The sequence below is a fragment of the Agelaius tricolor genome, unplaced genomic scaffold, assembly GCF_023055355.1.
Source record: "Agelaius tricolor isolate 1412-34295 unplaced genomic scaffold, bAgeTri1.0.p SCAF_101, whole genome shotgun sequence".
Taxonomy (NCBI): domain Eukaryota; kingdom Metazoa; phylum Chordata; class Aves; order Passeriformes; family Icteridae; genus Agelaius; species Agelaius tricolor.
In genome coordinates this window covers 389,082-413,470 of record NW_027269361.1, presented here as the reverse complement: position 1 = coordinate 413,470, position 24,389 = coordinate 389,082, and the positions used below count along the sequence as shown (strand labels likewise).

The window sequence follows — 24,389 nt, the reverse complement described above, 5'->3', positions numbered from 1 at the left end:
TTTTGGGGCACAAATCCCAACCCCGGTGATTTTTGGGGCACAAATCCCAACCCCGGCGATTTTTGGGCTATAAATCCCAACCCCGCGGATTTTTGGGGCACAAATCCCAACCCCGCGGATTTTTAGGGTACAAATCCCAACCCCGCGGATTTTTGGGGTGCAGACCCCCCCATCTCCCCCCTTTTTCCCCTCCCCCGTGTCCGCACATCCCCGAGCCCCCCCTGGGGCACCCGCGGGGGTTTTGGGGCTGGGGGCGGCCTCGCCCCCTCCGCTCCCGGAGCCGCTCCCATCCTTCAGCCGCGGATCCCCCTGAACTCCGCGTGAACCCAAAGCGCGGCCGTAAATCACAGCGCGCTCCTGCCTTAACCCCTTCGGGCCCGCCCCGAGAGCGGCGCCGGGCGGAAAAAAAAAAACAACAAAAATCGGGGAAAATCGGGAAAATTCGAGCTTGGTCCGCGCTCCCCCTCCGGGCTGGGAGAAAATCCCGGGATTTGGGGGGTGAGGGGAAAAGGGGGTTCAGCCCCAGGGAGGGGTTTGGGGTTTTTTTTTGGGGGGGTTTGGGGTTTTTTTAGGGGCGGAAAAGGGCGGGGGGTGAGGATGAGGAGGGAGCAGGTCCAGGTTCCTTTGTAGGGGGGGGGTTCAGCCCCAGGGATGGGTTTGGGGTTTTTGGGGTGGAAAAGGGAGGGGAGGGCTCAGGTAAAGGAAGAGAGGATGAGGAAGGAGCAGCTCACGGGGCATTTTAAGGGTTTGGGGTTTTTTGGGGGGGGTTAAGGGTTTTTTTTGGGGGGGTGGAAAAGGGGAATGGAAAAGGGCGGGGGTGAGAGGATGAGGAGGGAGCGGATCCTGGGATCTGTAGGGCGGGAGGAAGAGGGCTCAGCCCCAAGGATGGGTTTGGGGTTTTTAGGGGGGTTTGGGGTTTTTTAGGGGGTGTAAAAGGGCGGGGGGGTGAGGATGAGGAGGGAGCGGGTCCAGGTTCCTTTTTAGGGGGGGCTCAGCCCCAGGGGTGGGTTTGGGGTTTTTTTATGGGGGTGGGAAGGGAAGGAAGGGGGTGAGAGGAGGATGAGGATGAGGAAGGAGCAGATCCCGGTGCATTTATAGGGTGGGATGAAGGGTTTCACCCCCAGGAATGGGTTCGGGGTATTTTTGGGGGGGTTTGTGGTTTTTTTAGGGGTGGAAAAGGGAGGATGAGGAGGGAGCCGATCCCGGTGCATTTTTAGGGTGGGGTGAAGGGGTTTCTCCCCATGAATCGGTTTGGGGTTTTTGGGGGGGTTTGGGGTTTTTTTAGGGGGTGTAAAAGGGCGGGGGGGTGAGGATGAGGAGGGAGCGGGTCCAGGTTCATTTTTAGGGGGGTCTCGCCCCCAGGGATGGGTTTGGGGTTTTTTTATGGGGGCATAAAAAGGGAAGAGAGCGAGCGCGGGGAGGATGAGGAAGGAGCCGATCCCGGCGCGATTTTAGGGCGGGGGTAAAGGGGCTTCTCCCCGTGCTTGGGTTTGGGGAATTTTTGGGGGGATTTGGGGTTTTTTTTGGGGGGGTTGGGGGTTTTTTTGGGGGTGGAAAGGGGAAGGGAAGGGGGGGGCGAGGTGGAGGATGAGGAGCAGGGGGAGGAGGAGGAGGAGGAGGATGCGGCAGGGGAGGAAGGGAGGGAGGGAGGGAGGGAGGAATTGATCGGGGCCGGGAATGGATCGGGAAAATGGGGGGGGAGAAACAGGGAGGGAGGGACACGGACAGACGGACACGGACAGACGGACAGAGGGACACGGACAGAGGGACACGGACAGACGGACAGAGGGACCGGGGGATACGGACAGACGGACAGAGGGACAGCAGGGGGACACGGAGAGACGGACAGACAGAGGGACACGGACACGGACAGAGGGACACGGGGGGCGAAACGCGGACAGACGGACACGGGGACAGAGGGACCGAGGGACACGGGGACAGGGGGAGTGACACGGACAGACGGACAGGGAGACACGGACAGAGGGACAGACGGACAGAGGGACAGGGGACGGGGGGGACAGGAGGAGGGACAAGGACACACGGACACAGGGACGCGGACGGACGGACGGACACGGACACACGGACAGAGGGACACGGGGACAGAGGGACAGAGGGACAGGGACACACGGACAGAGGGACACGGACAGACGGACAGGGAGACATGGACAGACGGGCACGGGGACAGACGGACAGAGGGACACGGACACACGGACAGAGGGACACGGCCCGAAGGACGGACAGGGCCGGACGGGCAGGGACAGGGACCGGGACACGGACACGCCCCCATCGCAGGGACACGCCCCCCATGGACAGGACACGCCCACCGGGCGGGACACGCCCCCCCAGAACGGGAACCGCCCCCATCGCCCCAGGCCCCGCCCCCTGCAGGGCCCCGATCCCCTCAGCCCCCGGCCGGAAAAAATCCCAAAAAACCCCAAAAAACCCAAAAAACCCCAAAACCCCAAAAAAACCCAAACCCCAAAAACCCCAAAAAACCCCAAAAAACCCCCAAAACCCCAGCAAACCCCAAAACCCGCAGAACTCCCCCCAAAACCCCCCAAAAACCCCAAGGCCTCAACTCCCACTCAAAACCCCAAGAAACCCCCAAAACCCCAAAAAAGCCCCAAAATGCCCCAAAGCAGGGCCGGATCCCGGTTTTTGGCCGTTCCCTTTTTTGGGTTTTTTTGGGGGGGTATTTTGCTTTTTTGGGGGTTTTTTGGGAGCTTTATTTTGCTTTTTTTGTTTCTTTGCTTGTTTGTGGTCTTTGCATGGAATTGAAAGCTCGGCGAAGTTTTTTATTTGGTTTATTAAATTTCTCAATGTGTTTTTTTTTAGGGGAAATAATATTGAATTTTTGGGTTTATTTTAAAATAATATTGAATTTTTAGGGGTTTTTTTTCAGAATAATTTTGAATTTTCGGGTGCTCTTGGGAATTTTGGGAGTGGGACTCGCAGCCGGCCCTGGGAGTATTTTGATTTAATGTAATTAAAATAAAATGTAATTAATATGATTTTATTTCTGTATATCCTGTTTATTCTTGAGTTTATTATTCAATGTATTAGGCTGAAATTTTTGTTATTTAGGATTTATTGTGGGCTTTACTGCGTTTTATATAAAAACCCTTAAATTTTTAATCTTAAATATTTCTATTCTATTTATTTTGTGTTATGGATTATATATTTAAGTCTATTATATACGTTATGTTAAAAATTATATATCTTGTATGTTGTAAATTATATATTTTATATTATAAATAATATATTACGTGTTATAAATTGCGTATTTTATATTAAATATCGTAAATTATATATTTTCTATTAGATTTTGTTAAATATTTATTTGATGTTATATTTTATGTCTCTTGTATTGTGGTTTATAGCTCGACATTTCCACCTTTCCCAGCGTTGTTACTGCAAGGAATAAATGGATGAGTGAAAACAAAACAAATAAATATTTAAAATTAAAAATAAAATTATATTAATTATAAAATATAAATATGAATATGAATGTAGATCTAAATCTAAATCTAAATCTAAATCTAAATATAAATATAGATACAAATGTAAATATCCCAAATCCAGAATTTTCTCGTGCACAAATCCCAACCCCAAAAATTAAAATAAAAAATAAAAGCTCCCCCAAAAATCCTCAAATAATAATTTTTTAAAAAATCCCCAAAAATTCCAAACCAGCCCCGGGAAGCTCCGTGTTAATTAATTCATTAATTGATGAATTCCTTAATTAAGGAGGCGCTAATGAGCAGCGCGAGATCCCGCAGGATCCCGGGAATGGGGCACAGGCTCCCAGTTTTAATTATTTTTATTCTTTTGTTGCCATTATTTCATTAATTAATTGCATTTTCTAATTATCCAGTAATTAATTGGTGTTGTTTTGTTTTGCCGGGAAGGTTCTATTGTGGTTTTATTATTTTATTATCTATTAATTTATTATCGATTATTGGACAATAGATCGGTTTATTTCAATAAATATCCTCATTTTAATAAATATTCTTTAATTAATAATATTTACTGATCTATTATTTAATTATATAATTCTCTATTATGTTTTCGTATACCCTTTTATTAAACATTATTTATTATCTATAATTCATTGTCCATAAGTGATTTCATATTAATTTATTGTCTATTAACTCGTAAAACATTGTTTATTGCACCATATGTTATTAAATATCGCTCAATAAATATTATCTAATATATTATTTAATTAAATAGTGCTCAATAGATATTATTTGATAACAATTGATTAAATATTATTTAAAATATTATTGAATGTATTATTTATTAAATATTATTTCATATATATAGTTTGATATATCTTCATTAAACATTAATTAAGAATTTATTTAATATATTATTTAATTCAATATTATCCAATACGCGTAATACATTTGTTTAATTAAACATTGCTTTATCACACGTAATTAATTGTTATTTGACAGGGCGGGTGTGAGTGACGGCCCAGGTGTGCAGAGGTGTCCCAGGTGTCACACAGTGTCACACTCACCTGTGTGTGACGGTGTCACGGTTCTCTGTGTCACACTCACCTGTGTGAAGGTGCCCCAGCTCTGTGTCACTCACAGGTGTGCAGAGGTGTCACAGGTGTCACAGTGTCACACTCACCTGTGTGTGACGGGGTCACAGGTGTCTCTGTGTCACCCAGGTGTGCAAAGGTGTCACAGTGTGTCACATATACCTGTGTGTGACGGTGTCACGGTTCTCTGTGTCACACTCACCTGTGTGTGATGGTGTCACGGGTGTCTCTGTGTCACCCAGGTGTGCAGAGGTGTCACCTCCACGTGCTCTGCTGTGGGCTGGGAACGGGGACAGGGAATGGGAATGGGGATACTGGGAATGGGGACGGGGAATGGGGACAGGGCCTGGCTGGGCCAGGGCTGAGCCACCTCTGGGCCCTGGAGCAGAATTCCACCCCAAATCCATCCCTGGATCCCTGAGTCCATCCCAAATCCCTTCCCCATTCCCGTTCCCAGACCCCATTCCCGGATCCGTTCCCGGATCCATTCCGGGATCCATTCCCAGATCCATTCCCGGATCCATTCCCGAATCCATTCCCAGACCCCATTCCCGGATCCATTCCCGGATCCATTCCCGGTCCCGGATCCATTCCCAGACCCCATTCCGGGATCCATTCCCGAATCCATTCTGGGATCCATTCTGGGATCCATTCCCGTTCCCGGATCCATTCCCGGATCCATTCCCAGACCCCATTCCGAGATCCATTCCCAGACCCCATTCCGAGATCCATTCCCAGATCCATTCCGGGATCCATTCCTTGATCCCATTCCCGGATCCATTCCCAGACCCCATTCCCGGATCCATTCCAGGATCTGTTCCCGCATCCATTCCCGGATCCATTCCCGATCCCGGATCCATTCCCGGATCCCTTCCCCATTCCCATTCCCAAATCCATTCCGGGATCCATTCCCAGACCCCAGTCCCGGATCCGTTCCGGGATCTGTTCCCGGATCCATTCCCCTTCCCGAATCCATTCCCGGATCCGTTCCGGGATCCATTCCCAGACCCCATTCCCGGATCCATTCCGGGATCCATTCCCGGACCCCATTCCCGGATCCATTCCCGGATCCATTCCGGGATCCATTCCCGGATCCGTTCCTGTTCCCGGATCCATTCCCGGATTTTAAAAACCCCCTGAAAATTCCCATTTTAACTCGGCTCAAACTTTATTTTTATTTTTATTTTAGCCCTGATTCCTTCGCCCCCACCGCTGCCATAATTAATTCACTTTATGATGAATTTCATTGGTTCCATCGCCGTTTTTTGGGCGGGTTTGGAGGAGATTTGGGGCTTTAAGAGAAAAAACCACCGGACACGGGGATAAAACAAATTCACACCGAGCGCTTTTATTGACACCGAGACCGTCACAGAACGCACCAAAATTCCCTTTTTATTGCAGCTTTACAACGAGCAGGAGGGGGGAAATTCAATAATTCCATTTTTCCGTTTTTTCCGCCTGAAAAACACAAAAAAAATAAAACACCACAAAACCCCCTCGGAGAGGCTTTTTGGGGCAAATAAATTGAGTTTTTGGAGTTTTCGCCTTTTTTGCTCCCTCGGGGCTGTGTTTTATTTAATTTCTCTCCCCTCCCCGCCCCCAAAATTGAGATTTTTTCGGGTTTTTTTTGCCGCCCTCGCCAGAATTTGGCGGTTCCTGTGCCTTTGCGGGGGGGGGGGAGAAAAATCGCAATATTTTGATTTATTTTGATTTTTTTTTGTGTGTTTTTCGCCCTCCAACCCCCCCAAGGTTTTCCCTAAATCCCCCTCCCCGGGTTTCCCACACCCCAAAAATAAATAGAAAATAAATATTAAAAATAAATTAAAAATAAATAAAGCCCCGAAAAAGGGGTGAAAAACCCATTTTTGGAAAGTTTCTCCAGGTGCGGCCACCTGGGCTCATGCGACCTCCGACATGCAGCTAAAAATGGGGGGGGTTAAATTAAATAATAATAAAAATAATTAATTATTAATAATGAAAATAATCGGGGGAATTTAAAGCGGGGTCGAGTTTTGACACGCACAGGGGATTAATAAAATAATCATTAAAATAATTAAATATGAACAATAATAATTGGGATGATTTAAGGAGGGGTCAAACTTTGACACGCGCAGGGGGATTAATAAAACGATAATTAAAAATAATTAATAATGATAATAATCGGGAGAATTTAAAGAGGGGTCAAACTTTGAAATGAACAGGGGAGTAATAAAATAATATTATTAATAATAAATAATAATTTTTAACAATTTAAAAAGAATAAGGAGAATCTTAAAAAGGGGTTGAGTTTTGACAGGTAGGGGGGGATAATAATAATAATAATAATAATAATAATAATAATAATAATAATAATAATAATAATCCTTTTAAAATATTATTTTTGACACCCACAGGGGGATAATAATAATAATAATAATAATAATAATAATAATAATAATAATAATAATAATAATAATAATAATAATAATAATAATTTTAAAATACCAACAACAAAGGGAGAATTCCCCGCACCCCAAAACAAGGTGAAAACCCCAAATATAGAGATTTTTATATTAGAATCTGTCCAAGCCACTGCCCCTGTCCCCGCACGGTGCGGATTTTTGGGGTGGGAAATTCGGATTTTCCCTCAAAAGCTGGGCTGGAAATTCGGAATTTTCGTCATAACCTGGTCGGAAAATGGGAATTCCTGCCCTAAGCTGGGTGGAAAATTGGAATTTCCGTTCTAATGTGGGCGGGAAAATCCGAATTTTTCCAAAAAATCCGAATTTCCGCTACAACCCAGGCGGGAAAATCCGAATTTTCCGACTTTTTCCTTACAACCCGTGCAGAAAAATCCGAATTTTCTGACTTTTACCCTACAAACCGGGCAGAAAAAAATCTGAAAGTTCCGACTTTTTCCCTATAATCCGGACAGAAAAATCTGAATTTCTGCTATAACCGGGGCAGAAAAATCCGAATTTTCCGACTTTTCCGTTACAAGCTGGGCAGAAAAAATCCGAATTTCCACTACAACCCAGGCAGAAAAACCTGAATTTTTCGAATTTCTGGTACAAACCGGGCAGGAAAAATTCGAATTTTTAGAATTCCTGCAATAACAGGGGAAGAAAAATTCGAATTTCCGCTCTAACCCGTACAGAAAAATCCGAATTTTCCGACTTTTTCTCTACAACCCGGGCAGAAAAAATCCAAATTTCTGCTGCAACCAGGGGCAGAAAAACCCGAATTTTACGAATTTTTTGCTCTAACCCGTGCAGAAAAAATCCGATTTTTTCGATTTTCTGCTGCAACCAGGGGCAGAAAAATCCCAATTTTCCGACCTTTTCCGTACAACCCAGGCAGAAAAAAATCCCAATTTTTCGACTTTCTGCTGCAACCGGGGGCAGAAAAATCCGAACTTTACGAATTCTTTGCTCTAACGCGGGCAGAAAAAAATCCAAATTTCTACTGCAACCGGGGGCAGAAAAATCCGAATTTTTCGATTTTCTGCTGCAACCAGGGGCAGAAAAACCCGAACTTTACAAATTTTCTGCTGCAACCAGGGGCAGAAAAATCCCAATTTTTCGAATTCCTGCTGCAACCAGGGGCAGAAAACCCCGAACTTTACGAATTTTTTGCTGCTACCAGGGGCAGAAAAATCAAATTTTTCGACTTTTTCCCTACAACCCGGGCAGAAAAATCCGAATTTCTGCTGCAACCGGGGGCAGAAAAACCCGAACTTTACGAATTTTTTGCTCTAACCCGTGCAGAAAAATCCGAACTTTACGAATTTCTGCTGCAACCAGGGGCAGAAAAATCCCAATTTCTCGATTTTCTGCTGCAACCGGGGGCAGAAAAATCCGAATTTCCCGACCTTTTCTGTACAACCCGGGCAGAAAAAAAATCCAAGTTTCTGCTGCAACCAGGGGCAGAAAAACCCGAACTTTACGAATTCTTTGCTGCAACCAGGGGCAGAAAAATCCGAATTTTTCGATTTCCTGCTGCAACCAGGGGCAGAAAACCCCGAACTTTACGAATTTTTTGCTGCTACCAGGGGCAGAAAAATCGGAATTTTTTCGACTTTTTCCCTACAACCCGGGCAGAAAAATCCAAATTTCTACTGCAACCGGGGGCAGAAAAACCCGAACTTTACGAATTTTTTGCTCTAACCCGTGCAGAAAAATCCGAACTTTACGAATTTCTGCTGCAACCAGGGGCAGAAAAATCCCAATTTTCCGACCTTTTCCCCACAACCCGGGCAGAAAAATCCGAATTTTCCGACCTTTTCCGTATAACCCGGGCAGAAAAAAATCCCAATTTTTCGACTTTCTGCTGCAACCGGGGGCAGAAAAACCCGAACTTTACGAATTTCTGCTGCAACCAGGGGCAGAAAAATCCCAAGTTTTCGAACTCCTGCTGCAACCGGGGGCAGAAAAATGAGGATTTTCCGACCTTTTCTGTACAACCCGGGCAGAAAAAAATCCGAATTTCTGCTGCAACCGGGGGCAGAAAAACCCGAACTTTACGAATCCTTTGCTCTAACCCGCGCAGAACACCCCGAACTTTTGGAATTTCCGCCGCAGGAGGCGCGGCAGGAGCGGAGCCGCCCTGTCCCGTCACAGGCGGGTGATGTCGGCCGGCGGCTCCGGCGGCGGCGGCGGCGGCTCCGGGGCGGGCGCCGCGGTTCGGGTTTTGGTGTTGGGCAGCCGGTGATCCTTCTTCCACTTCATGCGCCGGTTCTGGAACCAGATCTTGATCTGGCGCTCGCTGAGGCTCAGGGCGTGCGCGATCTCGATGCGGCGCCGCCGGGTCAGGTAGCGGTTGTAGTGGAACTCCTTCTCCAGCTCCAGCACCTGCTGCCGCGTGTAGGCCGTGCGGGAGCGCTTGGGCTCCGCGCCCGAGAAATTCGGGTTCACTGGGGAATAAATGGGGGAAATGGGGAAAATGAGTGAAATTCCTTCCTCTGCTGCCGCGTGTAGGCCGTGCGGGAGCGCTTGGGCTCCACGCCCGAGAAACTGGGGTTCACTGGGGAAAATAAATGGGGGGAAAATGGGGGAAATTAGGGAAATTCCCCCTCTGCTGCCGCGTGTAGGCCGTGCGGGAGCGCTTGGGCTCCGCGCCCGAGAAATTGGGGTTCACTGGGGAATAAATGGGGGAAAATGGGGGAAATTAGGGAAATTCCTTCTCTGGAGAAATTGGGGTTCACTGGGACAGGGAAAAATGGGGAAAATGGGGGAAATTAGGGAAATTCCTTCTCTAGAGAAATTGGGGTTCACTGGGAATAAATGGGGGGAAAATGGTGAAAATGAGTGAAATTCCTTCCTCTGCTGCCGCGTGTAGGCCGTGCGGGAGCGCTTGGGCTCCGCGCCCGAGAAATTCGGGTTCACTGGGAATAAATGGGGGGAAAATGGGGAAATTAGGGAAATTCCTTCTCTAGAGAAATTGGGGTTCACTGGGAATAAATGGGGGGAAAATGGTGAAAATGAGTGAAATTCCCTCTCCTGCTGCCGCATGTAGGCCGTGCGGGAGCGCTTGGGCTCCGCGCCCGAGAAATTGGGGTTCACTGGGGGAATAAATGGGGAAAATGGGGGAAATTAGGGAAATTCCTTCTCTAGAGAAATTGGGGTTCACAGGGGAAAATAAATGGGGGAAATTCCGTCTCCTGCTGCCGCGTGTAGGCCGTGCGGGAGCGCTTCGGCTCCGCGCCCGAGAAATTGGGGTTCACTGGGGAATAAATGGGAGAAATTGGTGGGATTGCTTGTCTGGAGAAATTGGGGTTCACTGGGGGAATAAATGGGGGAAAATGGGGGTAAATGAGTGAAATTCCTTGTCTGGAGAAATTGAGGTTCAGTGGGATAGGGGGGAAAAATAGGGGGGAAAATGGGGGAAATTCCTTCTCTGGAGAAATTGGGGTTCACTGGGGAATAAATGGGGGAAATTGGGGGAAATTAAGGAAATTCCTTCTCTAGAGAAATTGGGGTTCACTGGGGGAATAAATGGGGGAAATTGGTGGGATTGCTTGTCTGGAGAAATTGGGGTTCTCTGGGGAAAATAAATGGGGGGAAATTGGGGAAAATGGGGGAAATTCCTTCTCTGGAGAAATTGGGGTTCACAGGGGAAAATAAATGGGGGAAAGTGAGGGAAATTCCTTCTCCTGCTGCCGCGTGTAGGCCGTGCGGGAGCTCTTGGGCTCCGAGCCCGAGAAATTGGGGTTCACTGGGACAGGGAAAAATGGGGGAAATGGGGAAAATGGGGGAAAATTAGTGGCATTGGTTGTCTAGAGAAACTGGGGTTCTCTGGGGGAATAAATGGGGGGAAATGGGGGGAAATTGGTGAAATTCCCTCTCCTGTTGCCGCGTGTAGGCCGTGCTGGAGCGCTTGGGCTCCACGCCCGAGAAATTTGGGTTCACTGGGACAGGGAAAAATGGGGTGAAAATGGGGGAAATTAGGGAAATTCTGCCACGTGTAGGCCGTGCGGGAGAGCTTGGGCTCCGCGCCCGAGAAATTGGGGTTCACTGGGGGAATAAATGGGGGAAATTGGGGGGAAAATTAGGGAAATTAGTGACATTGCTTGTCTGGAGAAACTGGGGTTCACTGGGAAAAATAAATGGGGGAAAATAGGGGGGAAATGGGGGGAAATTAGGGAAAATAAGTGACATTGCTTGTGTGGAGAAATTGGAGTTCACTGGGGGAATAAATGGGGGAAAATGGGGGAAATTGGTGAAATTCCTTCTCCTGCTGCCGCGTGTAGGCCGTGCGCGAGTGCTTGGGCTCCGCGCCCGAGAAATTGGGGTTCACTGGGACAGGGAAAAATGGGGGAAAATGGGGGGAAAATTAGGGAAATTAGTGACATTGCTTGTCTGGAGAAACTGGGGTTCACTGGGGGAATAAATGGGGGAAAATGGGGGAAATTGGTGAAATTCCTTCTCCTGCTGCCGCGTGTAGGCCGTGCGGGAGCACTTGGGCTCCACGCCCGAGAAATTTGGGTTCACTGGGACAGGGAAAAATGGGGTGAAAATGGGGGAAATTAGGGAAATTCTGCCACGTGTAGGCCGTGCGGGAGAGCTTGGGCTCCGCGCCCGAGAAATTGGGGTTCACTGGGGAATAAATGGGGGAAATTGGGGGAAAGTGGGGGAAAATTAGTGACATTGCTTCTCTAGAGAAATTGGAGTTCACTGGGGAAATAAATGGGGGGAAATAGGGGGGAAATGGGGGGAAATTAGTGACATTGCTTCTCTAGAGAAATTGGGGTTCAATGGGATAAGGGAAATAGGGGGGAAATGGGGGAAAATGGGGGAAATTCCTTCTCCTGCTGCCGCGTGTAGGCCGTGCACGAGCGCTTGGGCTCCGAGCCCGAGAAATTTGGGTTCACTGGGGAATAAATGGGGGAAAATGGGGGGAAATTGGTGAAATTACTTCTCTGGAGAAACTGGGGTTCACTGGGGAAATAAATGGGGGAAATTGGTGGGATTGCTTGTCTGGAGAAATTTGGGTTCACTGGGGGAATAAATGGGGGGAAAATGGGGGGGAAATGGGGGGAAATGGAGGGAAATGAGTGAAATTCCTTCTCTGGACAAATTGGGGTTCACTGGGGAAAATAAATGGGGGGAAATAGGGGGAAAAAATGGGGGAAAATTGGTGAAATTCCTTCTCTGGAGAAACTGGGGTTCATAGGGACGGGGGGAAAAATGGGAGAAATTCCTTGTCTGGAGAAATTGGGGTTCACTGGGAAAAATGGGGGGAAATGGGGGAAATTCCTCCCCTAGAGAAATTGGGGTTCACTGGGGAAAATAAATGGGGGGAAATGGGGGGAAATTAGTGAAATTTCTTGTCTGGAGAAATTGGGGTTCACTGGGGAAAATAAATGGGGGAAAATGGGGGAAAATGGGGAAAAATGGGGGAAATTCCTTCTCTGGAGAAATTGGGGTTCACTGGGACAGGGGGAATAGGGGGCAAAAGGGAATAAATTATAGGGGGGGTGTATGGGGAAAAAAGGGAAATTATAGGGGGTGTGTGGGGAAAAAAGGGGGGAAAAAGGGGGAAAATTATGGGGGGATATATGGGGAAAAAGGGGGGAAATTATAGGGGGAAAAAAGAGGGAGAAAAGGGGGAAAAAAGGGGGAAAAAAGGGGAGAAAAAGGGAAAAAATTATAGTGGGGTGTATGGGGGAAAAAAGGAGGGAAAAGGGAAAAATATATAGGGGGAATAAAGGGGAATGAAAGGGGAAATATGGGGAGGGAAAGGAGGAAAAAGGGTGAAAAGTAGAAAAGCAAAAATCAAATTAATACGGGAAAAAAAAACCCACCAAAAATCAGGTTAATAGAAGAACAAATACAGTGAAAAAAATCGGAATAATGGGAAAGAAAAATGCGGGAAAATTCGGGTTAACAGAACAATAGAAACGGGGGGAAACGAGGATAAGGTGAAAATTACAGGCAAAATAAAAGTAACAGGAAAAAATGCAGTAAAAATGAGGTTAAAAGGGAAAAAACATACGGAAAAAATTAAGGTTAACAGGGGAAAAAAACAGGCAAAAAATTAAGGTTAACAGAAAAATAAATAGGCAAAAAAAATTAAAGGGAAAAATATTAATAAATAATCAGAATAATGGGAAAAAAACGCGGTGAAAAAGAAAAATAAACAAAGTAGGTAAGCGGGGAAAAAAGGCCAAAAAATGAAATTATTGAGAAAAAAACAGAGTAAAGAATCAAACAGACAGAAAACCACAACAAATACTCAGATTAAGGAAAAAAAGGCCAAAATAAAGACAAATACGGAAAAAACCCACACTAAATAAATGAAATAAAGGCAAAAAAGGGCCCCACAAAAATAATCAAATGAACAGAGAAATAAACAGAAAATAAAGAAATAAATATAATAATAAACAGAAAATAAAGAAATAAAAATAAATTAAAACGAGGCCAAAAAAGTCCGGAAAAGAAATAAAGGAAGGCAACCAAAAAAAAATCACACATGCAAAAATTAAATATAGAAAGGCAGGAAAGGAGAAGGAGAAGAAAACTCAGCGGACAAAATAAAATTGGAAAAAAAATTAAAATTAAAATAAATTTATAAAGGAAGAAAAGGAGAAAAAAACCCCAAAAGGACAAAATAAAAAGCGGGAAGAAAAAAAAAATTAAAAATTCAAAATAAATAAAGGGTCAAAGGAGAAGGAGAAGAAAACGCAAAGGACAAAAAATCCGGAAAAATTTGAATTTAGAAAAATAAATAAATAAGGGAGGGAAGGAGGAGAGGAAAACACAACAGAGGAAAAAGCGTCAAAATTAAATTAAAATTTAATAAATAAATAAGGAAGGAAAGAAGAGGGAGAAGAAAACCCAACGGACAAAATGAAAAGTGGGAAAATAAATGAAAATAAAATAAATAAATAGAAGACGGAAAGGAGAAGGAGAAGGAAACCGAACAGAGGAAAAAAGCGGAAAAATTCAATTTAAAACATAAATAAATAAGGAAGGAAAGGAGAAGGAGAAAAAAAGGTAATGGACAAAACCCCGGAAAAAATAAAATAAAATAAAATAGAATAAAATAGAATAAAATAGAATAAAATAAAATAAAATAAAATAAAATAAAATAAAATAAAATAAAATAAAATAATAAAATAAAATAAAATAAAATAAAATGGAAAGAAAGGAGAAGAGGAAGGAGAGGAAACCCCAATGGACAAAATAAAAGCAGGAAAATAATAATAATAATTTAAAAAAATAAGTAAGGAAGGAAAGGAGAAGGAGAAAAAAGGGAAAAAATAAATTAAAATTATAAATAAATAAATAAATAAATAAGGAAGGGAGAAGAAAAAGAAGAAGAAAACCCAAGGCACGAAAAACTGGGGGGGGGAAATTTTACATTAAATAAATAAAGAAAGAAGGAGAGGGAAAGAAGAAAACCCAAGGCACAAAAAAACCACCAAAAACCCCAAATTAAACCCAAAAAACCCCAAAAAACCCCCGGGAGCAGCAGAGCGACCCCGCGAGCACAAACCCCAAAATCCCGGACAAAAACTCCAAAATCCCGATGAAAAAAACCAAAACAAAATCACGATTTAAACCCCAAAATCCCGATGAAAAACCTCAAAATCCCGATTAAAAAAAAAAAAAAACCACACACCAAAATCCCGATTAAAAAAAAACCAAAATCCCGATTTAAACCCCAAAATACCCATTTCAACCCCAAAATCGCAATTAAAAACCCCAAAATCACGATTAAAACCCCAAAATCCCATTTTAAACCACAAAATCCCCATTCAAAGCCAAAATCCCGATTTTTAACCCCAACATCGCAATTAAAAACCCCAAAATCCCGATTAAAACCCCCCAAAATCCCGATTAAAACCCCCAAAATCCCGATTGAAAACCCCCAAAATCCCGATTAAAATCCCCAAAATCCCCATTCCAAACCCCAAAATCCCCATTTCAGACCCCCAAATCGCGATTAAAAACCCCCAAAATCCCGATTTCAAACCCCCAAAATCCCGATTAAAAACCCCAAAATCGCAGTTAAAATCCCAAAATCCCCATTTCAAACCCCAAAATCCCGATTTCAAACCCCCAAAATCGCGATTTCAAGCCCCAAAACTCGGCCGGAATTCCCAGGCGGGGGCAGCTCGGGCCGGGGCTTCCCCGGCTGCAGAAACGCGAATTAAAAAAAGGAAAAAAAAGGAATTAAAAAAAAAAAAGGGAATAAAAAGTGAATAAAAAGTGAATAAAAAGTGAATAAAAAGTGAATTATGGCGGGATCCCGCAGGCGCCGCTGCCCGCGGATCGCGGCCATAAAAAAGCGAATTTATGGCCGGTGAAATTGCCCCGCTGGCATCGTAAATCCCGCGCGGGGAATCCCGGCCCAGCCCTAAAACATCCCCAAAAAAATAAATAAATAAAATAAAATAAAATAAAATAAAATGAAATCCAAATTCCCGAGCGCAGAGCGCAGGGCGAGGGAGGGGAAAATAAAGGGAATTTCTGTGGGGGTGGCAGAAATGGGTGAAAAAAGGGGAAATAAAGGGAATTTCTGGGGGGGGGGGGGGGGGAGGGGGAAATGGGTGAAAAAAGGGGAAATAAAGGGAATTTTGGGTGGGGAATAAAGTGAGGAAAGGGAGAAAAAAATCAGTGAAAAAAGGGGGGAATAAAGGGAATTTTTAATGGAGAATAAAGTGAGGATGGGGAAAGAAATCAAAGGCAAAAAGGGGGGAATAAAGTGAATTTTGGGTGGAGAATAAGGTGAGGATGGGGAGGGAAATCAAAGGGAAAATAAAGTGAATTTTTAATGGAGAATAAAGTGAGGATAGGGGAGGGAAATCAGTGAAAAAAAGGGAATTTTGGGTGGAGAATAAGGTGAGGAAAGGGAGAAAAAAATCAGTGAAAAAGGGGGAAATAAAGTGAATTTTGGGTGGGGAATAAAGTGAGGATGGGGAGGAAAATCAAAGGGGAAATAAAGTGAATTTTTAATGGAGAATAAAGTGAGGAAAGGGAGAAAAAATCAGTGAAAAGGCGGGGAATAAAGTGAATTTTGGGTGGAGAATAAAGTGAGGATGGGGAGGGAAATCAAAAGGGGAAATAAAGGGAATTTTGTGTGGAGAATAAGGTGAGGATGGGGAGAAAAATCAGTGAAAAAAGGGGGGAATAAAGTGAATTTTGGGTGGAGAATAAAGTGAGGAGGGAAATCAGGCACAGAGATGAAAATAAATTGAATTTTTTAGCCGGGACAGAGTGAGGATGGGGAGGGAAACCAAAGGCGAAAATAAAGTTTGGGGTTTTTTTTTGGTAGAAAATAAAGCGAGGATGGGGAGGGAAATCGGTGAAAAAAGGGGGGAATAAAGTGAATTTTGAACGGAGAATAAATTGAGGGTTGGGAGGGAAATGAGAGGGGGAAATAAAGTGAATTTTGAGCAGAGAGGATGGGGAGGGGAAAATAAATTTATTTTTGGGTGGGGAATAGAATGAGGACGGGGTTATAAAATAAAGTTAATTTTTAGCCGGGACAGCGAGGATGGGGCGGAAATAAAAGGGAAAAATAAAATTATTTCATAGCAGAGAGGATGGGGAGGGAAAAGAGGCACAGAGGGGAAAATAAAGTGATTTCCTTCAGGGTGGCGAGGGGGAATAAAGTTGATTTTTGGAGGGGAAAAAGAGCGAGGACGGTGCAGGAGAACGGGGCTGGAGGAGCAGAAATAAAGCGAATTTTTGGCCGAGAAACCAAAGGCAGAGGAGGAGAAATAAAGCGAATTTTTAGAGGAGAAAAGAGCGAGGATGGTGCAGGAAATCAAAGGCAGAAGAGGAGAAATAAAGCGAATTTTTAGCCGAGAAATCAAAGGAAGAAGAGGAGAAATAAAGCGAATTTTTAGAGGAGAAACCAAAGGCAGAGGAGGAGAAATAAAGTGAATTTTTAGCCGAGAAATCAAAGGCAGAAGAGGAGAAATAAAGTGAATTTTTAGAGGAGAAACCAAAGGCAGAGGAGGAGAAATAAAGCGAATTTTTAGCCGAGAAATCAAAGGCAGAAGAGGAGAAATAAAGTGAATTTTTAGCCGAGAAACCAAAGGCAGAAGAGGAGAAATAAAGTGAATTTTTAGAGGAGAAATCAAAGGCAGGAGAGGAGAAATAAAGCGAATTTTTAGAGGAGAAAAGAGCGAGGATGGGGTGGGATTAAAGGGAAATAATGAAGTTAATTTTTAGCAGGGACGGGGTGGAAATGGGGCGCAGAAAATGAAGTTGTTTTTTAACTTCAGGGTGGGGGCAGTCGGAGGCAGGGGTGAGAACGGAGCTGATTTTAACGGGAGAGGGAAAGCGGAGCGAAAATAAAGTTATTTATTGTCAGAGGGGGGAAACGGGGGCAAAAATAAAATTATGTGTGGGGAGAGTGGGGGTGATGAGGGAAATCAAAGGGAAAAATAAAAAATAAAGTTATTTGTGGGCAGAGTGAGGGTGGGGAGGGAAATCAGGCACGGAGATAAAAATAAAGTTGGTTTGGAACAAAGTGAGGATGATGAAGGGAAATCAAAGGGAAAAATAAAATTATTTGTGGGCAGGGTGAGGAGGATGAAGGAAATCCAAGGGAAAAATAAAAAATAAAGTTATTCGTGAGTAGAGTGAGGACGATGAAGGAAATCCAAGGGAAAAATAAAATTATTTGTGATCAGAGTGAGGAGGATGAAGGAAATCAAAGGGAAAAATAAAGTTATTTGTGAGCAGAGTGAGGAGGATGAGGGAAATCAAGCGTAGAGGTGGAAATAAAGTTGGTTCTGAGCAGAGAAGTGAGGATGGAGAGGGAAACCAGAGGGGAAAATAAAGTTATTGCTGAGCGGGGTGAGGATGAGGAGGGAAACCAAAGCCAAAAACCATTTCTGGACAAAGTGGGGATGAAGAGGGAAATCCAAGCTGAGAACTGGAGTTATTCCTTACCAGAGCGAGGATGATGAGGGAAACCAAGGGCAGAAATAAAGCGATTTCTGAGCAGAGCGAGGATGATGAAGGGAATCAAGGGCAAAAAATAAATTTGATTTCTGAGCAGAGCGAGGATGATGAAGGAAATAAAGTTCTTTCTGAGCAGAGCGAGGATGATGAAGAGAAATCAAGGGCAGAAACAACTTTGGGCTCTGAGCAGGGTGAGGATGATGAGGGAACCGAGGGCAGGAATAACTCTGGGCTCTGAGCAGGGTGAGGATGATGAAGGAATCAAGGGCAGGAATAACTCTGGGCTCTGAGCAGAGCGAGGATGATGAAGGAAACCGAGGGCAGGAATAACTTTGGGCTCTGAGCAGAGAGAGGATGATGAAGGAAATAAAGTTCTTTCTGAGCAGAGCGAGGATGATGAGGGAACCGAGGGCAGGAATAACTTTGGGCTCTGGGCAGGGAAGTGCGGCCGCTGCGGGAAAGCAGAGCCCAGCCCGAGGCTGCGTCTGGGCAGGGGAGTGAGGATGAGGAGGGAAACCAAAGGCAGGAATGGAGTTATTTCTGAAGGGAGTGAGGATGAGGAGGGAAACCGGGGGCGAAAACAAAAAGCGATTTCTGAAGGGAGTGAGGGTGAGGAGGGAAACCAAGGCAGAAAGAAATGAAGTTATTTTTGAGCAGGATTAGGAGGGACCCCGAAGGCAGGAATGAAGTTCTTTTCGAGCAGAGTGAGGATGATGAGGGAAAGCAGAGGCAGAAATGAAGTGATTTCTGAAGGGATGAAGGGAATGAGGATGAGGAGGGAAGCCCAAGGCAGATATGAAGTTATTTTCGAGCAGGGTGAGGATGATGAAGGAAACCAAGGCAGAAATGAAGTTCTTTTTGAGCAGGATGATGAGGGGCAGAAAAGGCAGATCTGTGAAGTTCTTTTGGAGCGGAGTGAGGATGATGAAGGAAACCAAGGCAGAAATGTGAAGTGATTTCTGAAGGGAGTGAGGATGATGAGGGAAACCAGAGGCAGAAATGAAGTTATTTTCGAACAGAGTGAGGATGATGAAGGACCCCAAATGCAGATCTATGAAGTTCCTTTCGAGCAGAATGAGGATGATGAGGGGCAGAAATGGCAGATATTATTTTCGAGCAGAGTGAGGATGATGAGGGAAGCCCAAGGCCGATCTGTGAAGTTCTTTCCGAGCAGAATGAAGATGAAGAAGGAACCCAAAAGCAGATATGAAGTTCTTTTCGAGAGGAATGAGGATGATGAAGGAAACCAGAGGCAGATATGTGAAGTTCCTTTCGAGCAGAGTGAGGATGATGAAGGAACCAAATGCAGATCTGTGAAGTTATTTCCGAGCAGAGTGAGGATGATGAAGGAAACCAAGGCAGATATGAAGTTCTTTTGAGCAGAGTGAGGATGATGAGGGAACCAAATGCAGATCTGTGAAGTTCTTTCGAGCAGGATGAGGATGAGGAGGGACCCCGAGGCCGATGTGTGCAGCTCCCTCCGAGCAGAGTGAGGATGATGAAGGACCCAAATGCAGATCTGCGGAGCTCCCTCCGAGCGGAGCGCCCCGCACGCCGAGGGCCCCGCGGCCGAGCCCGGAGCTGTCCCCGGCGCCCCCCCCGCGGCCCCCGCCGCCCGAGCCCGGCCCCGGGCGCGTTCCCCCCGTTCCTACCGGTGCTGACGTGGATTTTCTTCATCCAGGGATAAACCACGGGCGCCTTCCCCGCGCTGCCCTCGGGCTCCGCGCACGGCCCCGGGGGCTCGCAGAGCTGCGGCTTCTCCGCCAGGTGCTGCCTCCCTCCTCCTCCTCCTCCTCCTCCTCCTCCTCCTCCTCCTCCTCCACCTCCTCCTCCTCCTCCTCCTCCTCCTCCTCCTCCTCCTCCCGCTGCTCCCCCCGCTGCCCGGAGCCCCCCGCAGCCGAAGGGGCGCTCGGGGAAAGCCCCGCGGGCGCCCCCGAAAATCTCCGCGTGGTGCGGGGGGAACGCGCCCGGCTCCCTCCGCGCGTAGAACTCCGCGCCGGGCTCGGGGATGTAATTACTCTGCGAATATTCCTCGCATGGAGGGAACTTCGGATCGATGTAGTTAGAGTCCATCAAATAAGAGCTCATGATCATTAATTTCTGGAGTGGAAAATAATTTTTCTCGCTTTGTCGTTTTTCTGCTCCATAAAGCCCTCCTACTCGCGGCCACCCCGTAAAGTTTCTTTCACCATGTGACGGACGCGGCCAATCACGCCCGGCCCGTGGGCCCCGGATCAGGAACCCAAAGAGGAGAGAAATTCACCCAAAACGGGGGGGGGGGAGGCGTGGGAGGGAGAGGGGAGATGGAGGCGCCCGGATCCGGGAGCGGAAGGGGCGGAAAATTCACCAGAATTGGGGTGGGCAGGAGTGGGAGGGGAGATTCGGGTCAGAGGAGCCGCTCGGAGCGGGGAAAACGCCGGAAAATTCACCCAGATCGTGATGGGGAGCAGCGGGGAGAGCAAGGGGTTAACTCAGGGATAAGGGAGCGAAAATCCCACAGAATTCACCCAAATCGTGATGGGGAGCAGCGGGAGAGCAAGGGGTTAACTCAGGGATAAGGGAGCGAAAATCCCATAAAATTCACCCAAATTGTGATGGAGAACAGTGAGAGCAAGGGGTTAACTCAGGGATGAGGAAAGGGAAAATGCCACAAAATTCACCCAAATCGTGATGGGGAGCAGCGGGAGAGCAAGGGGTTAACTCAGGGATAAGGAAAGGGAAAATGCCACAGAATTCACCCAAATTGTGATGGAGAAGAGTGGGAGGAGGATTTGGGTTAACTCAGGGAGAAGGAAAGGGAAATCCCACAAAATTCACCCAAATCGCTATGGGGATAATGAGTGGGTGAGGGGAGATCCCGGGCCGGGGATGAGGGAGCAAAAATCCCACAAAATTCACCCAAATTGTGAAAATTCACCCAAATCGCGATGGGGACAACAGGTGGGTGAGGGGAGATCCCGGGCCGGGGATGAGGGAGCAAAAATGCCACAGAATTCACCCAAATCGTGATGAGGAACAGCGGGAGAGCAAGGGGTTAACTCAGGCCAGGGATAAGAAAGGGCAAATGCCATAAAATTCACCCAAATTGTGATGGAGAAGAGTGGGAGGAGGATTTGGGTCAAGGGGAGAGCACAGGGCAGGGATAAAGGAGCAGAAATTCCGTGAAATTCCCCCAAACTGGGACGGGGGGAACAGCGGGAGAGCGAGGGGAGAGCTCAGAGTAGGGATCAGAGGGGAAAAAAATCCGTGAAATTCACCCCAAATTGTGATGGGGGAACAGTGGGAGAGCAGGGGGTTAACTCAGGGGTAAGGAAGGGAAAATTAAAATTCCATGAATTTGCCCCAAATTGCAATGGGGGGAACAGCGGGAGCGGGGATTTGGGTCAGGGGAGTGCCCAGAGCTGGGAAAAGGGAGCAGAAATTCCATGAATTTGCCCCAAATTGTGACGGGGAACAGTGGGAGGGGGGTTCAGGGTTCGGGGCCAGCCCAGGCCAGGGATAAAGAACCAAAAATGTCGAAAATTTCCCCAAATTGTGACGGAGAAGAGCGGGAAAGGGGATTTGGGTCGAGGGAGGGCCCAGAGCAGGGAAAAGGGAGCAGAAATTCCATGAATTTCCCCCAAATTGTGACGGGGAAAGGCCGGAAAGGGGATTTGGGTCAAGGGAGGGCCCAGAGCAAGGGTAAAAGAGGGAAAATCCCATAAAATTCCCCCAAATCGTGAGGGGGATCAGCAGGAGGGGGTTTGGGGTGAGGGCAGGGCCCAGGCCAAGGATCAGGAACCAAAATCCCCCCAAATTCCCCCCAAAATCTCAAGCGGGGCCGAGGGTCTGTCCCGGGCCGTGGAGAAGGGAGCAAATCCCGTAAAATCCCCCCAAATTTGGGGTTTGGGGTGGGTTTGGGGTTATTTGGAGTGGATTTGGGGTGGTTTGGGGTGATTTAGGATGGTTTGTGTGGGTTTGGGGTGGTTTGGGGTGGATTTGTGAGGATTTGGGATCGTTTGGGGTGGTTTGAGGTGGTTTGGGGTGATTTGGGTTGGTTTTGGGACGATTTGGGGCGGTTTGTGTGGATTTAGGGTGGGTTTGGGGCGGTTTGGGACGAATTTGGGGTGGTTTGTGTGGATTTAGGGTGGGTTTGGGGCGGTTTGGGATGAATTTGGGGTGGTTTATATGGATTTAGGGTGGGTTTGGGATGGATTTGGGGTGATTTAGGGCGTGCTGTGGATATTTCGGGCTGGTTTGGGGCTGGTTTGGGTGGCTTGGGGCAGCTTGGGATGGTTTAGGGTGGGTTTGGGGCAGTTTGGGATGAATTTGGGGTCAATTTGGGGTGGTTTGGGATGGTTTGGGGTGGTTTAGGGTGGGTTTGGGTGTCTTGGGGCCGTTTGGGTTTGGGGTGGATTTGGGATGGTTTGGGATGGTTTGGGGTGGTTTTGGGATGGTTTAGAATGATTTAGGGTGAGTTTTGGGTATTTGGGGTGGCTTTGGGACGGTTTGGGATGGTTTGGGGTTGGTTTGGGGTCATTGGGGATGAATTTGGGATGAATTTGGGGTTGGTTTGGGATGGTTTTGGGGTGGATTTGGGGTGGTTTGGGTGTCTTGGGGCCGTTTGTTTGGGTTTGGGGTGGTTTGGGGTGGATTTGGGGTGGTTTGGGGTTGGTTTGGGTGTCTTGGGGCCGTTTGTTTGGGTTTGGGGTGGTTTGGGGTGGATTTGGGGTGAATTTGGGGTGAATTTGGGGTGGATTTGGGGTGGATTTGGGGTTGTTTGGGGCCGTTCGGGACGGGCTGTTTGGATTTTGGGTTGTTTGGGCTTATTTGGGATATTTTAGGGCACTTTAGGACACCTTAGGGTGGCCTTGGGGTATTTTGGGGTATTTTGGGGATGCTTTAGGGCACTTGAGGGCAGCTTTGGGAAGTTTGTGGCGTTTTGGGGCCTTTTCGGTGTTTTCGGGACGCTTCGGGTGCTTTTGCTGCACCTTTGTGTATTTTGGGGTATTTTGGGTCATTTTGGGGTATTTTGGGCCATTTTGGGGCAATTTTGGCTCTTTTGGGCCCAAAAAAAAATCCCCCCCTTCCTCCCCAACCCCACTGCCACCAAACCCCTCCCAAACCCCCCCCAAAAATTCCGAATTTTCCGCGATTTCTGGGAATTCCAAACCCCCCCCCCGGACTGAAAATTTTTGGGATTTTTTTCTTTTCCTTTTTTTCCGGGTTTTTCCCCCTTTTCCGTCCCCCCCGGGGCCCTCGGGGTGAACAATTATCCCAGCCCAAAGCCCTTTCCCGGCCATATTTTAGCCGCTAACAATAAAAGTGACACATAAAGTTAACTGTTTATGTTTTATTTATTAGCCCTAAATGTGCCAGCGGTGGCGGAGGCTTTGGGGCTGCTTGTTCCAGCTTTTTATGGGGTTGTAAAACGCCATAAATCACTCGCGGGAGCTCTTTTGTGCTCGCCCGGCTCGCGTTTCTTGTTGCTTTTTTTTATTTTTTAAAATTAAAATTAAAACGGGATTTTATTTGGATTTTTTCCCCTTCAATTCGGGGATTTAAAGGGGAAAAAATCAAATTAAAATAGGATTTTATTCCGATTTTTTACCCCCTCAAATTCGGGGATTTAAAGGGAAAAAATCAAATTAAAATAGGATTTTATTCCGATTTTTTTCCCCTTCAATTCGGGGATTTAAAGGGGAAAAAATCAAATTAAAATAGGATTTTATTCCGATTTTTTACCCCCTCAAATTCGGGGATTTAAAGGGAAAAAATCAAATTAAAATAGGATTTTATTTGGATTTTTTCCCCCACCCTGTTTGGCGATTTAAAGGGGAAAAAATTAAATTAAATGGGATTTTATTCCGATTTTTTTTTCAGGGGATTTAAAGTGAAAAAAACTAAAATTAAGACGGGATTTTACTTGGCTGTTTTATTCCCGGTTCAGCGATTTAAAGGAAAAAAAACCCCATTAAAATTTAAATGGGATTTTATTGGGCTTTCCCCTCTTTTTTATTTCCCCTCATAAAACTAAAAAACGACTCAAATAAAAACCCAGGATTTTATTGGGGTTTCCCCTCTTTCATTCATTCCCCGTCATCCCACGCCTCGCCCGCTGTTTATTTTTAATTTTTAATTTTTAATTATTATTAACGAGGTGGGACCAATGCGGTGACGTCAGCGGGCCGGGATTAATTAGGGACGGCCGCAATTAAAAAAGGGCGATGGGAACTTCCCTGCCTTATCTGGGGCTTTTTTCCCTGGTTTTGGGATTTTTTTCCTGATTTTTGGGATTTTTTTCCCCTTGAATTTGGGATTTTTTCCCCCCCTGGATTTGGATTTATTTTCCCTTGATTTGGGTTTTTTTCCCTTCCCGGATTTTGGGTTTTTTTCTCCCTAAATTTGGAATTTTTCCCCCTTGGATTTGGGGTTTCCCACCCCCAAATATTTGGGGT

The 24,389-nt window shown here is 46.2% G+C and overlaps 1 protein-coding gene and 1 long non-coding RNA gene across 2 annotated transcripts; one reads left to right on the top strand and one right to left on the bottom strand.

The window, feature by feature from the left end:
- Positions 1-1,381: 1,381 nt before the first annotated feature.
- Positions 1,382-20,040, bottom strand: HOXC4 (homeobox C4). The gene is made up of 3 exons (XM_071419193.1): positions 19,605-20,040; positions 9,215-9,443; positions 1,382-1,625 (listed from the first exon to the last, which is right to left on the bottom strand). The coding sequence occupies exons 1-3, from the start codon at positions 20,038-20,040 to the stop codon at positions 1,382-1,384; spliced, it is 909 nt and encodes a 302-aa protein (XP_071275294.1).
- On the top strand, positions 15,702-16,199 carry LOC139586041 (uncharacterized). The gene is made up of 2 exons (XR_011677432.1): positions 15,702-15,820; positions 15,877-16,199. It is a non-coding gene; the product is annotated as an uncharacterized lncRNA (long non-coding RNA).
- Positions 20,041-24,389: the final 4,349 nt, after the last annotated feature.

What these genes read in the sequence shown, in the direction of transcription:
- HOXC4 (XM_071419193.1), bottom strand. Translation starts at nt 20,040, where the DNA reads ATGAGCTCTTATTTGATGGACTCTAACTACATCGATCCGAAGTTCCCT. An exon ending in GAAAATCCACGTCAGCACCG is followed by an intron (nt 9,444 to 19,604) that starts GTAGGAACGGGG and finishes TTTATTCCCCAG; the next exon opens with TGAACCCGAATTTCTCGGGC. An exon ending in CTGCCCAACACCAAAACCCG is followed by an intron (nt 1,626 to 9,214) that starts AACCGCGGCGCC and finishes TTCCTCCCCTGC; the next exon opens with CGCATCCTCCTCCTCCTCCT.